At 44.9% G+C, this 14,723-nt stretch overlaps 1 protein-coding gene across 6 annotated transcripts in view; it reads left to right on the plus strand.

The window, feature by feature from the left end:
- Positions 1-14,723, plus strand: part of arhgef37 (Rho guanine nucleotide exchange factor (GEF) 37) — a 45,082-nt gene that overhangs the window by 4,220 nt on the left and 26,139 nt on the right. For 5 of the 6 annotated variants that reach the window (XM_010899002.5, XM_010898979.4, XM_020046085.3 and 2 more), the window contains exons 5-15: positions 353-476; positions 1,997-2,144; positions 2,435-2,634; positions 2,823-2,953; positions 3,403-3,507; positions 3,963-4,076; positions 4,323-4,640; positions 4,737-4,865; positions 6,118-6,313; positions 7,977-8,182; positions 9,446-13,372. In XM_010899002.5, coding sequence (XP_010897304.2) covers positions 353-476; positions 1,997-2,144; positions 2,435-2,634; positions 2,823-2,953; positions 3,403-3,507; positions 3,963-4,076; positions 4,323-4,640; positions 4,737-4,865; positions 6,118-6,313; positions 7,977-8,182; positions 9,446-9,652 — 1,878 coding nt within the window. In that variant the 3' untranslated portion in view covers positions 9,653-13,372. Of the gene's footprint in view, positions 1-352; positions 477-1,996; positions 2,145-2,434; positions 2,635-2,822; positions 2,954-3,402; positions 3,508-3,962; positions 4,077-4,322; positions 4,641-4,736; positions 4,866-6,117; positions 6,314-7,976; positions 8,183-9,445; positions 13,373-14,723 lie in introns of those variants that run through there. The other variant, XM_034291868.1, reaches the window with a different exon arrangement.

Consider the following 14,723-nt stretch of genomic DNA (forward strand, 5'->3'; position numbering starts at 1 on the left):
TCGTGAAGCACCACGCTTTATTTCCTTTTAGATCTCGGCGGGTATTACCATATAATTGAATGTCTTCGACAAGGTCATACTTAAAACGGGTCTCGTAAATATCGGATGGAATTCCGTTTTATGGGATTACAGGCAGGCCTGACTACGCATCAACCATTGGTAATGATGAGGGGGCTAATGTAATTGTACACGGAGAGGGGTGAGATGGAGGAGGGAGCCGGGTGGAGATGGAAAGAAATGGAGGGAGGAGGATAACGAGCCCGGCGAGGAATAGATAGTGGTGAATGAATGACGCCCTTTGTGGAGCAGTAAAGTCAGTATGATGTATGCCTTTCCCCCACCAACCCCACAGCTCCCTAACCTTGACAGCATGTTCCTGTACACTGAGGAGGTTATTGACGTTTCGGGGCGTCTCCTTAGTCTCCTGGACCAGAAGCAAGTGACTCCCCGTGATCCTCTCTTCGTGGAGACGCTGTGTAAGTAGCAGGACAGCACACACACAGACAGTAGTTTCACACCTAGCGATTCTCAGTCATGGCTACTTTGTAATGCATTCACGCCTACTAATACTACTGGAGTATTCAGGACTAGTTTCACATCTGCTTCTTCTCGTTACGTCTTCTACATGACTGTCTGTATTAATAGCCTATTGGCATATTTCCCAGCAAGGTGTTATAGACCAAATATTTCATACAGTAGTATCAATCAAATCAATCAAATGTATTTATAAAGCCTTTTTACAACAGCAGTTGTCACAAAGTGCTTTACAGAGACACTGGCCTTAAACCCCAAGGAGCAAACAACAGTAGTGTTGAATTTCAGTGGTTAGGAAAAACTCCCTAAGAAGGTCAAATTTTAGGAAGAAACCTAGAGAGGACCCAGGCTCAGAGGAGTGACCAGTCCTCTTCTGGCTGTGCCGGGTGAGATATTAAGAGTCGAATTGGAATAATAAATACATTTCTCCGGGCTAAATCCAGAGTCTATTTGATTTTAGACTAGGTCAGAAGTATGACCAGGTGGACAAGGACAGGGACAGCAACGGGCCCCCCTAACCAGGTAATCCGCAGGTGTGGACCAGGACCTCATCTCCTCCTAAAATGTAAAACTGGAGGAGACTGAGAAATGTTAGTAGTGCATTCCTCATATCCCCCAGCACAATAATATAGCAGTGTAACACCTTGGAACTGAGACGGGGGTCCGGCGACACTGTGGCCCTACCCGGGGGAGGCCCCAGACAGGGCCCAACAGGCAGGAAATCAATCCACCCACATTGCCAGGCATCAACCAAAGGGATACCCACCAACCGCAACCCCCCTGAATGAGGGCAGAGTATTGCCAGCAGAGTACAGCCCAATTGCACAAGTGCGCAACAGAGAGTCAACAACAAGCCAGTGACTCTTCCCCCGAAAGGCATTGGAGGGAGGGCATCCCAGTGGCGACGAGAGCCCACCTGGCAAGACAGCAAGGGTGGACAGTATCAAGCCTACTGGTCACCTTCACGCCCCTGGGCCAGGCTACACCTAATTATAAACCGTGCTGTAGAGATGAGTTTTTAGTAGACACCTGAAAGTTTGCATTTCTAACCTTAATTGGCAGGAAGGAATGGCAAATGATCAATTCTTTTTCTGAGGCCAATGTCCCAAATTCAAGCAGTGGATGATGCGGGCATCGATCCCACTACCTCTCGCATGCTAAGCGAGCGCTCTACCATTTGAGCTAATCCCCTCAGACTAGTACACCTGATCATTAAGGGACTAAAAGGATCACCCTGTAAACACTCCTTGGAGACTGATAAAAAAAATATATATATCTCACACACCCATGCCGCATATCATATAAAATCCCTATGTGATCTGCAAAGCCAGAATGATGGGTTTGGTTGCCATGACCGGCCTTAATAAAATGTGCAGTATGTACACAAGACTTTAAGGTGCTTTCAATAGAAGTGTCTACTGAATGACATACTGTGTATTAAATATGATCCCCCCCCCATCAGGTGATGCCTTCCTCAGTCTGTCAACAGACATCGAATCAGCCTACAAGGAGTACTTGGCCAACTACAGCAACGTCTCTGCGTTAGAAAATGTCTACAAGCAGAAAGAATCCCTGTGGACTGAGATAATTAAAGTCATCAAGTCATCAGCGTATGTTTGTGTCTCTCTACATTCCTCTTCCAGAAATACTTCCTGCCGTACTGCATTCCTGTTTCCACCCGGGTTTTAAATCGATGTTCATTTTCATGCCAAACACGCTCATGTCTCATGTTCTGCATTCCTGTTCTGGCCCGCGTTGTCTCGATTATACGATTGAAATACAATACGGAAATTGTCCTCAACATTGCATCCCATTTTCATGCTGTTATCACGAACCACCATGAACAGCTTTCTCACATTATACGTCAAGGAAGTTTAATGAACAATACTCTGTTGTGCAGGCCTGAGGTGAATGCCACCTCCCTGACCTTCTTCCTAGTGATGCCTGTCCAGAGGATAGCCCGCTACCCTCTGCACTTTCAGACCATCATGAAACACACAGACCCCGGCCATCCGGTATACCCTCTCCTGGAGAACACAGCCCACACCGCCATAGCCCTCAATTGCAGGATAAACGAGTACAAGCGCTTCAGAGAAGTTGGTGAGGACACGAGCTGGATGTCACGTCCTAAGCTGTCACGTTCTATGTAATCGCTCCTCACACTAGTTTTTTTCTCTGTTTAGATGTGGGATATGCAGTATATTGTTATATCGTACCAGAATAATTCCTAGATTCACTTAACCTTTTACTGAACGTCCAAATTGGAAATTGTTGTCTTGTCACCACAGCCGACAAGTACAAAAAGACAGAGACCCTGACCATACGAGATAAGATGAATCGGTTGAACAGCCACAGCATAGCAAAGAAGACGGCCAGACTGAGTCAGTTCATCAGACATGAGACTGGGATTTCTCCAAAGGTAAGGTGGTTTTCCACAGCACCTGTCCCTGTTGGAGCTGCATGCCTATTTGCATCCCCATTGGTTAATAATTAAACACAGGTTAGAAAAACCATGGTGAGATATGAACCTTGTTCACTTAAAGGTGCTGCTATATTAATCTTGCGTCACACCCTGGAATAGGCTTTTAAAACATGGACTAGTTAGAGAGGAGTTGGAGTTTTGAATTTTACTTACTCAATCATGTCTTGGACGAGGGTCTGCCTTGAATGATTGGGTTTGGGTTAGGGTTAAGTAGGTAAGGGTTAAGGTTTGGGTTTATGAGGGACAAGCATTAACCTTAGTCAAATGTCTACTATTTCTGCCTCAAAGAGTAAGTGAAACTCAAACGCAACTTTCATGGGGGTCGGAAACAAATAGGAATTGACCATGAGGGATCATTTTAATACCTTCTTTCTGTTCAAATACAGATAGTTGATGAGGAGTTTGATGCCTTGGAGGGCTTTTTCTATCTCCTTGAAGATGGTATAGCCACACTGCATGACAATGTGGAGATATATCTCCACCATCTACAGGTAAGCTTTTGTTGACCCATGCCCTTTGCTTTGGAGACCGGAATAGTCACTATGACAGTGCTGGAATGACTTTGTTTACGCTTGGCTTTCCGCTCAACCTACAATTAGTCCAATCCCTTTGGATTTCCTTGTGCAGCGGCAGTCCTCTACTCCGTAGATAACAGTCAGTGTTGGATCAGTGATCCTCCTCATAACTCTGATCGGTTGGACTCTAACGACTCGATCATGCGAGCCATTTAGAGGCCCTGGAACCGTAAAATAAGCTGTAGAAACTTTGCCGCTCATGGCCCCACCTATATTATGTGAATGCAGCCCCTTCCTACTGCCCGCAACCTGTGCCTTTCATTACCCGTGATTTACTGGCAGACCACTGCCTCTCTGAATTCTGTTTCTGTTTACCCGCTCTGGCTGAATATAGTTCATGTTCTAACTGTCCCTCCCTCCTTCTAATACAGAGGTTCCTTAGTTGTCGCCCGGAGGAGTTTGATCTGGACATGGACGGGGAGAAGCCTGCTATATGCTACAAGGAAATCACAACAGCATTGAGGCAATGGATACTTCCTACCTATGTGAGCAGGTTTCCGTGCCACTTTGTTGTCCATGCTGCACCGGTGGGCATAAGAATCCGGGTGGGCGCGGCTTCGTATCTGCAGTGAATTACGCCCCTGGATGTGTTACACTTCCCCCACGTCAGCTGTGTCTCTGAGGATTACGGTTACGCTGCCTGGACCTGACACTTCTATCCCTGTCCCCCACTCCCCCTTACTTCTCTTTCGCCCCTGTCTTTTTCTATCCGTGTCCCCCTCTCCCTCCAGGAAAAGAGGATGAGGTTGCTGGTCCACAAGCCCCTCTGTGGGCTGAGAGACCTGCTGGTGGGGCCTCGTAACCTGATCCGGAAGCGTCTGGACAAACTGCTAGACTACGAGCGGATTGAAGAGAAGCCCAGTCTGACTTACGACGACCAGGAAGTGGCCAACACCTATAAGACCATCAACACCCTTCTCCTCAATGAGCTGCCCAAGTTCAACGGCCTGGCCCTCAGCCTGCTCTGGGGCATGCTGGGAGCCTTCAGCAGCCTGCACAAAGACCTGGCTGAAGACATGGAGCAGCTATTCCAGGGCTTTGCCCAACAGGTACACAATGACCCCCCGTGCCACTGTTGAAGAGATTTGAGGGGACTGTGCTTCAGCAGCAGTTTTATATATATATATGAACTTGTCACTTTGCAGCTCCCGCACAGTTCCCTGGAGCCTAAGGCATTCTGGGAGTGGGCAGAGTGTTCGGTGCTGGAGGGTGCAGAGAGGCTGGAAAGACTGTGTCAGGATGTGGAGGAACAACTCAATGCTCCCATTGTCCAGGTCAGTCCCAACAAAAGCTGCATTATAATCTGTTGGTTGGTGGTGATGAGATTCGTTGTTGGGGGACATTGCTATGGATGGCGTGAGTATACGTCCACAACAGGTCTTGTTGTTAAGTAGTAGATGGACCATTATAGTATACCTATTCTGGTTGCCAGCTGATGTAGCCAACATTCCACTCCCTGTTCTCTAGGTCTTATGTCATGTGAGTACAGGGATTGGAATGTCAGTGAAAAAAGACAGGTAACCAGTGTGATGGCAATTTTGACACCAGACACTTTTACCCATTCAGTATGAATGTTTTTATTGCCGCATCATGTGTTTGGAGTAACATTAATTGGTGGTTGATGGCTGTTTAGACTGGTCTTGGGATTGTGGTACTACCTTTAGGTTCAGAGGAAGGTGTGCTGCCTGAGGAGAGCGTTTTTAACACATTAGTTAGTAAGACACTAGAACACGTCATATGACTAACAACAACCTGAATTTCTTGTTCAACAATGGCCTCATCAAATATAGCATTCAGTAAATTCCATTGCCTTTTTACCCCAGTCAAAACAGAAACTACGTATCATTTTGATTGTGTTTTGTTTGATGATACAATTCGTCACCACATTCCTACACTTCAACTGATGAGAATGTGAAGACCGAGAGGAGAGACCTTTTGTCATGTGACGTCTCTGACTAGTCAGACAGCTCTGTGAGGCCTAGTCAAAAGTAGTGGTTTCTGGAAACGGAGTGCCATTTTTGATGCCTCTGATGTTTGTATGTTTTCTACATGTCTACAAGATGGTTCAAATGCTGTTAGCTGTTGGTTTCCCAGATACATATTAAGTGTAGTCCAGGATTTAAAGTAAATTCCTGTGATTTTTTTAAGGTTAGGATTAACAACATTACGGTTTAGAATAGGGACACGTGTTTAACATGGTCAGAAGCTCTGTCAGAGCATTCAACAAATTTTAAATGTAAGCCAATCACAATTCAGTCTGCCGATCACAATTTCTGACTTCAGGGCAGATCCGCCTTATGCTTCAGTATGTAAAATGTCAAAAAGCACGGAGGCACAGTGAAGATTGTAATATGGAACTGTTAGCAGGTATAGTATTTGTTCTGATAGCTCTGTCAAGGTCCTGTTTACGAGGCCAAAACATTTTTAAATGTTATTGGATGATCCAGTCATCCCTCCCTATTTAAATCAATAATCTCCCATACCGTTTGAAATGAACACTGCCCTGTTCTGGTCATGTCTGCCCAGCCTTTAAGTCCTGGGTCTCAGAAGCGTCTGAAGGTCCTGTCTGACAAGCATGGGTCAGAGAAGATCTACCAGCTGACCGGTCCTGTTGTCGGTACCAGAGACCTAGAACTGAGCCTGAACAAAGGAGAGCTGGTCTCCGTCATCAGTGAGATGGATACACGAGGGGACAGACGACGCTGGCTGGTGGACGCAGGGGGTGAGACTTCAAAGACATTTCACCTCAATAGAGGGGCTGATCTGTACAATGACTTTCTAACAGTCAGTCCTCCAGTCTTTCAATGTGTTGTGTTTTCAGTTCAGTTTAGCATGAAACACTTTACTAGAAAGTGCAGAATTCTGGTTAAGCCAGAGGCATCCAGTGGTTGTTCAATTTAATTGATCAATTGTGATTTGAAGACTGGGGGGGGACTCTTTATGTCATTGCATGTCTAGGAATTAGTTTTGCCTATGGGGTCTGAAGAAACCTACTGGAGACCTTGCAGAATATTGGTAATCTCACCCAAATGTGACAGACTATTTTGACTCTGTTTTTGTCAATATCAGATTCTCAATGTCTTGAATCCACCACTAACTTACAGTGGATATAAAAAGTCTACACACACCGGTTAAAATGCCAGGCTTTTGTGATGTAAAAGAATGAGACAAAGAGAAATCATGTCAGAACCTTTTCCACTTTTAATGTGACCTATAAAGTGAACAATTCAATTGAAAAACAAACTGAAATCTTCGAGGGGGGAAAATAAATAAACAAAACAACCTGGTTGCATAAGTGTGCACACCCTTAAACTAACTCAGTCACTTCCTCTTCATCTTTCTAGTGGGTACAGATGCACATACTTCAGGCTTTCTTACCAGGAGGAAAATAGTCCTTAAAAAGCTTTCCTGTTTCTCCTGGTGTTGTGCTGCGCAGGTCATTCACCATGACAAATGCACTCATGTCAAAAACCTCTGTTTTGTTTTACTTTGGCCTAGCTGCTGTTCATTCAATAGGCCTGTTGGGAAGTTGCTAAAATATTTTGGTAGCCTGCAGACAAGCAGGAACCATTGCTTTCCATCTTGTCTTTTCCCGATATTGTATTTGAAAGTTTTTAATGCATGTTCCTGAGTGTAGGCTAAGGTTTGTGATTGGTCTACATTCAATTCACATTTAATCTATTTCATTAAAAGCTAGAGTGCCTTCTGTAAGTATTGGGACAGTATGTCCAAAAACAAATTTTTACGAAACACTCTTTGTTCGAAAATATGATTTTAAAAGGTGAATATGAGGCCAAAGTACAGAATGTCACCTTTTATTTCTGTCCATTTAAACATGTTAAACCAACTGAGAATAACAACACTGTCGAAGTTCCAATCCCCCCATTTTATATGAGGATATATACTGGGACAATTCAAATTGAAGTTTAAAAGCTAGTATTTTGTCACAAATCTGTTGCATGCAAAAACAGCAGTGAGTCTCTGATCAGTTTTTATTATCAGATCCTGGCAAACTGGTTTTAGAATAAAACATCCTAAAACTAAACTGTGCCAAAATGAATAGGAGTTTGTGTCCCCGAGTCTATTTGCCTGTCTATTGTTACCAGTGCCAGCCCTAGCCTTTTTGGGGGCCTAAGCAAAATTTGATTTGGGTGGTCAGGGGGCCCCCTAGTGGTTAGGGGGCCCTATGTCGCTTATGCATAAGGCCGGCCCTGATTGTTACTTCTCCAATCAAATCAAATTGATTGCATTTTCCATTTTATATCAGAATCCCCTTAATTCGCCAAGTACAATTTCACTTGGTGCTGCTTGTGCTAGATAAGATACTGTTCTCACACAATTATGGATGTAGTTACGATTTTTAATGGTCAATTTCCTTTGTCCAGGACCGAGAGGATACGTCCCTTCCTCCAAACTGGTCCATTACCAACCGGTGACCATGGACATGCCGCCTCAGCTGACTGCCACGACTACGGACCGAGCCGAGGGGTTCCGACGACACTCGTACACCCCTGACATCAGGCCACGCCCCTCCGACATGCCCAGAACTCAGCCTGTGAGGACCATGTCTGTGACCATGCCCCGCCTTCAGGTCAGCGACACGCCCTTGGGTTCAGAACAACCATCAGTTTCCTCTCCCCAGATCCTGTCACACCTCATAGATAGTCATGAAGTTTCAAGTTTAAATGGCCGTGACGTTGATGACATGGGGCGCATCTGCAAGTACATACGACAGATTGCAATGTTTGGTCTAAAACACATGTTATTTTAGTGACATGGAAATTAATGGTGGCTGTATGTCAGGAGGCGGTTCCACAAACCCTTTGGTCCCACACTGTGTCCGAGGTGTGTGTTAGGGCTTTAACGTAAAACCCCAATCCGCAGTTTACCATCACAATGGAAACGTCTTCAAACCCTCTAAAAGTTTGACTTGACATCAGTGTCAATTGTTGGAGGAGCCGAACATGCACACAAGTTCACATGCGCACCCGCCCGTGTGTTAGGAAGTGTGAAGTCACACGTTTATCTAGGCTGAGCCTGTGTGTGGCTGCGGTATTGAATTACAGCTCTCCTGGTTGTAAAATTGAAGGATTCTCATCCTGACCTTCAGGATACATTTATCATGCTCATATAGCCAGCCTTCTGCTCTGCTGGAATTACAATCACCTTTATAGGCTGCTGATATCCAATCCAGCTATGACGCTTAGGTGGTCTGTGTCCATTTGAGTTTCTACTTTCTGTCCGAAATCCGTCAAGAGGGGAGGTAACTAATAGTCCAGTACCATCTCAGGCCACAAGGAGGAGCCATTAAGCTACACTGAATGGATCAAAGCAGCAGTTCACAACTGGTTTTTCTTCAAGACCCTTATTTAACAACGATAGTTCAGTCACAACCCTATACTGCATGCTTTGAATGGTATTGCAATTTTCATTTTGTAATGTTGTATTGATTGTTGCTGCCTTTTTGACAATTCTCTTGCAACGAAAATGTCTAAGCTTTTTATTCTTTGATAAGGATAACATGAAGTATGAACTAACATGAATACAGTAAGTTATAATTCCGTTCTGAAAGGAAAAACCAAGAGATCCTTTTACTATCAGAAAACATGATTTGTTTGAGAGAAATGGCCTAGACCCTTTGAAAACCTCTGGAGAGACACAAATTATGAGGGACGGATTTGGTGTAATGTTGTTCAGAGTTTCGCTGGTTTAATAATAGCATTGACCAGCCTACTATGCTAAATACAGCAGTTGGCCATGATATGTTGCTAAGCTAAGGCATCAGTCTGTTACACCAGCTCAGTAATAACACCTGGTTTTGGTCTGTCTGTTCTGTCCACCAATGTCGTTGCAGGTGTTTGCTGGCTATGATTTCATGGCCCGAAGCAATCATGAGGTCTCTCTGAGGGCGGGGGAACCGGTCAAAGTCATTGAACCCCACGACAAAAAGGGCAGCCGTGATTGGAGCCTGGTGGAGGTGCGGGGGCAGAGGGGCTATGTACCCTCCAATTACCTGGTAGCGATGCCCACAACAACAATGGCCACCTCCCCCTACCACTAGGGTTGCCCGGGGCAACTAGCCACTAGCTGATCAACCTTTTGCTGCCCAGGCACCTTATCTCAACAGGATACATTCTGCCTCTCTCTAAAGACTACATCCACAGGAGGGAGAGGGCGGGAGTGTGTGATTATAATGGGTGACCGGTGTGGGAGTCTACGAGTGACATGGAGAACCTGAAGCTCTCGACTGCAGCTCCAGTTAAAGTCACGGAAGTGTGAAGTTGCCTCCGTCACTAGCAGATTTTATTTTTTATTATTCTTTTATTTTTTTTGGAGGGACTAGCATTGTCTCAGCACGGCGTTGGGGATGAAGGAAAGCGGGCTGTCAACCACCTTCTCTTAAAAGTTCATCCGTCTCTCCCTTGTCTCTCATCTGCTACGAAGTCTGGATTGCTTGCTGTTAAACGGACGGAAATATGTGCTAAACCCTGACGTGCTCTAACCGCTGACGTATCCCTCTCACAGTGAACCTGCCACAGAGGTTGTCGCCAACGCAACCGACGCTCTGGCAAAGTGGTGTCATGATTCTGAGGGTGAAAAATGTTGGATACAAGATGAACTGCTTGACTTCATTATCAAATGAATGAATCGAGCTGCTGTTCATCTGGATGGAAGCGTAGCTCGTTTGATTCCAGATATGAAATGGCAGCATAAAGGTCTGTTACTGAAGAGATGTCTCCGTTTGGTTGTCATGGCTTAACCGTTCTTGCATTGCTAAGTGGCACCTTCTCATTCACTCAGCTGTGAGTGCGTTGCTTAGAGACTAAATGGTGTTTACTGCTGCTGTGCCTGAGCTGATTGGGCCACAAACTGGCCACTAGGGGGAGTAGCACACCAGTTCTTAGCCAACAGACAGCTTTGTGTGCTTTAGCATCTTCATTATTACCTCAGTGAGTAATTGGTTCTAATGCCTGGTGGATGTCGCAAACCATAAACTCTCAACAGTGTTGTCACATCCATTTGACTAGCTGCTTTATAATACTGTATGATCTAAACAAAATATGTTGGCTCTGTGAGGTTGCTTTCAAAATATCTATTTCATCATTTTTTTTAATGTGTTCTTTGATTTAATGTATTTAACCCAGCTGGGCCTTGGGTCAGGCTTTTATAACGGCTCTTCTGATAGGAGATATGAAGAATGAAATGACTCAGTATTGCCAAAAATGGCTTCAAAGGAAACAGCTCTGTTCTGTTGGTGCAGCATTGTCATTGTTATGCTGATTGCTGCAGAATACTGTGTGCCCTGGATAATACAAAACTCGAGCTGGGTATGCAGCTTTACATGAAGTCACCTCCATTTTACTGTGTTGGCTCAGAAGAGGATCTGGTGCAGTTTCGGAATGTCTTTAAAGGAATGGCTGCAGATGGTGGGCCATTTGAAAAAGCTATTATATCAGATCTCTTATTCTGAGAGCACCATAATGGAGGGTAGTCAAGTGTAAACGGATGTCAGGGCTTTTAGTGTTGCACTTTACCAAACGACGTTATAACACGATGTGTGCCGTCCTTCAATGTGAACATACGTGTGTCGTGTTCCTGGTCTGCGGTTTCCAATGAATCAGCCAAGGATGGGGTTGTCTCCCTGCAGCTATAGTTAGTCTTAGCATGACAGAACCATACGCTGGTCTAAAAATACACTCTCTCTTATTCAGTGGTTCTATAAATAGCATGCAAAGGATCGACATAGGATCCCCTATTGGATCCCTGGGCCTCCCCCTGCTGGCCACTGTGGGAAATGCAGTCCTATGTCCTTTGGGTGGTACATCACATATCACAGCTACTGTTACGCTTGATGACGTAAGGTAGTATACATACTAGTTAGTCTGAGTCCTTACAGTCCTTGCAGTCAAAGGTTTTTTCTAAGCGCGGCTGAAACAAGGTTTCCCTTTTGTTTCTGTGAGCTGCAGGCAGTGTGAAGAAGCAGCTCGGCAGAAGCAATGTCTGTTTATCTAGCCGTTACTTCAGATGTACGTGCTGGACATATCGTCTGTTTTAAGGGGGGGGGGGGGCACCGTGACAAGGAAGCCCAGGAGGAAGCATCTGGGGCCGAGTGGCATAGTCCCTGGACTAGAATGTAAATGTTACCCTGGCTAATTGAAGCCAATGACTGGGGTATCGAAGACCGTGTGGGACTAAGGTGGTGCTGGGTGGAGCAGGCAAGGAAGTGGCTCCCCTAACCCCTAGGCCGCCAAGATAACCTCAACCACTGACTGTGTTTGTGTGTGTCACAGAGAGTAAGCCACAGTGTTCAAGCTTAACAGATTTCCTAGTCATCCGGGGGATTTACTTTGGTCGTCCGTAAATTCAGAACATCAGCTGTTCTTCCAGACCCTCTTAAGACTTAAAGACTGATGTAACCAGTGACATAAGAGATGCAATTTGTATGTAGTCCCTTGAAATTTGCAGTTGTTCAATCCATTATTTTGCTACTCACTGCCTGGAAACGGAAGAATAGATATATCCATTTGAATTAAGTTATGTAGCCTGCTAACGGACCTGTTTCCTGTCAAGGTGATGCTTTTACATCAAGCTGCATGGTGCTGGTGAAACACGTGGTCGACTGTTACCATACGGCTTCAAAATAGACTGCTTACCCGTGAATTTACTTATGTGGCCCTTTAAAGGAATTGCTTTGATGTTTAACAACTGTATGCGTTGAATTGGCCTTGAATTTGGTACCAAAGGGTAGTCAAGGGTTGTTTACACACTGATCTCAACTTTCCCCATTAGGGCAGTGACCTTTCCCTTGGTGTTAATTACATTGGCCCTTGTGTATGGTGACATTGGGACAGAATACCGTGAATGGTTTCCCCACACCTCCTGAGGGGGTTGAGAGTTGAGAGACCTGTTGGGGTCAGTGAGGATTCTAACTGGAAGGAGACTGTTGATCATTTACTGTGTGTTCCAGTTCAGAGCTAATAGACTCTGCTGTGTCTCAGGGGCATGTTTCCCTTCCGTTCTAACTTTCCTACCGAGATGCCACATTTTTGGTTTCTCTCTATTTGAACCCTCTGACATGAAGGCACGAACTGGCTACAAGGCAGCACGTGACTTGGCTGTGGTGGAAGGATGCTCGGGTCTGTCTTGTTTTTCAACAAACGGGACCGGGAACTCCCAGCCCAATTATATGAAGAGTCTGACTGTTGTGAACCAGGCAGGCAGGCGGTTATATGTAAGCCACACTATAGAGCCCCCCCCATCTCTCTCTCTTGTAAACAGTTGGGACTAGAATGTCAGTGATGTGATCTGTCATCACAAGGGTACAGGACTTAGGACTCACTATATAGTTCAGTGGGTGTGTACACTTCAAGGCATGGGTGGGGGGGGATTGTTTATGTTTGATATCAATGAGGAGCCCCTCGCCATCCCGGGACACACTATGGCATCCCCTCGAAACCTGATAAGACACTTTATAACACTTAAGTGACACCCTATAAGTGTCATGTATTACACATGCAGTTCAAATTCAAAGCCGCTAAACCAAATTTCTAAATTTAGCCGATACAGTGGCAGGCTATCAGATGTTTGTTTTTAATCAATTTGGTACTACTATTTTGAGCTTACACTTTAAACCGTCAATCAACTCATGCTCTGGTGTTGTATAGTACCGTGTACTTGCGGCTACAGTGAAAATGAAGTGTTTCTTGCTATGGAAGGAAAGGTTAAGTTTGTATGTTGCACATTTTTCCATCATGTTTAACATTAAACACATGTAAAAACACCCCACAGTGAGATGTCGTTAGTATGTTTTGTCCTTGTCTTTTTGGTCTTCAATGTTCCCTTAGACAGGAATCATAGTGATAGGAAGCCTGGGCACTTCTCTGTGAAGTGGAAGATAAAATAAAGGGATTGTTAGGACATATTTGTATCCTTTGACACATAGCCAGCAGCAAGCCTCTTCTCAGCCAATTGGACGGGTGCCGCACTCAAACCTCAAGGAGGAAAAATCCTCTTATAGGTTGTCCGTGCTTCGTTGTTGTGGAAACCACTTTGAATTTGGGCGGCTGCAATCTCGGCTAAGTGACACCTTGGTCGGAGACGTTGTCAATAATGTCAAAGGAAACACCCCTTCACTACCACCTCATGCAGCCACCAAGTCGTTTAACCTTCCTCTGCTCGATTCACCCCAATCCAACAATTCCTTCAAACTGCCATATTTTACAGATTTTCTCCCGCCCCTGCAGTCATAAAAAGAGTAAATGGTCCTATGTCTTTGGGAAGTGGGTATGGTTATGGGCATTCAATAAAAATTCTGTCTATAGTGTTCACATAATATGCTGCCCTCTACTCACAGTTATACTGCTGGCTGCTTTTCAATTTCACTACAGTGTCATAACCACCACATCCCAATACACACGGTTACATTCCCCCTTTATATTGTTTTAGCAACCTTTAAACACAACTTGTGTGAAGGACTGTTGCAATAGACATACTATAGAACTTTTGAGTTGGATTTTGAACCATACTTTAGAGCAGGGGTATTCAAATCTTACCCTACAAGGGCCGGAGCCTGCTGGTTTTTGGCTCTACCTCATTAATTGGACCCACCTGGTGTCTGATTAGAGGGTTACAATGAAGAAATGGAGTGGAACTGGCTTCGAGGGCCAGATTTGAATATCCCTGCCATAGAGTTGAACCGTTTTCAATATGCTGGAAGTCTGGCTAGTTGACTAAATCCCTAATAATGTTGATTCCTGTCAACAACACATCAGCATTTAAAAAGGCCTGGCCAAAGACAAACCTGCTTAGATCTCATGTCCATACAACAGAATCCCCTCCATATATACACACGCACACACGATTCAAGTCTCCATTCAGCTCCCTGTTATTCAATTAACAGCTCAACCATCTTCACAGGCCATACACTCTCTCTCCAATATCTGTTATATGACCCTCCACGGAGCACTCTGAAACACCATGGGTTCGATGAAGAAGCACAGTTTAATCAGCGAGGTGTAATTATGTGTGTGGTTAGCTAGGGGAGGGGGAATGCAGTGATTCGGCTTCTTGGTGTTGATGGGCTCCCAGCATTGTGAAACAGCCTGTGAGGAAGACCAGGGCAGACACCGGAG

The sequence above is a fragment of the Esox lucius genome, chromosome 4 (genome assembly GCF_011004845.1).
Source record: "Esox lucius isolate fEsoLuc1 chromosome 4, fEsoLuc1.pri, whole genome shotgun sequence".
NCBI classification, from domain to species: domain Eukaryota; kingdom Metazoa; phylum Chordata; class Actinopteri; order Esociformes; family Esocidae; genus Esox; species Esox lucius.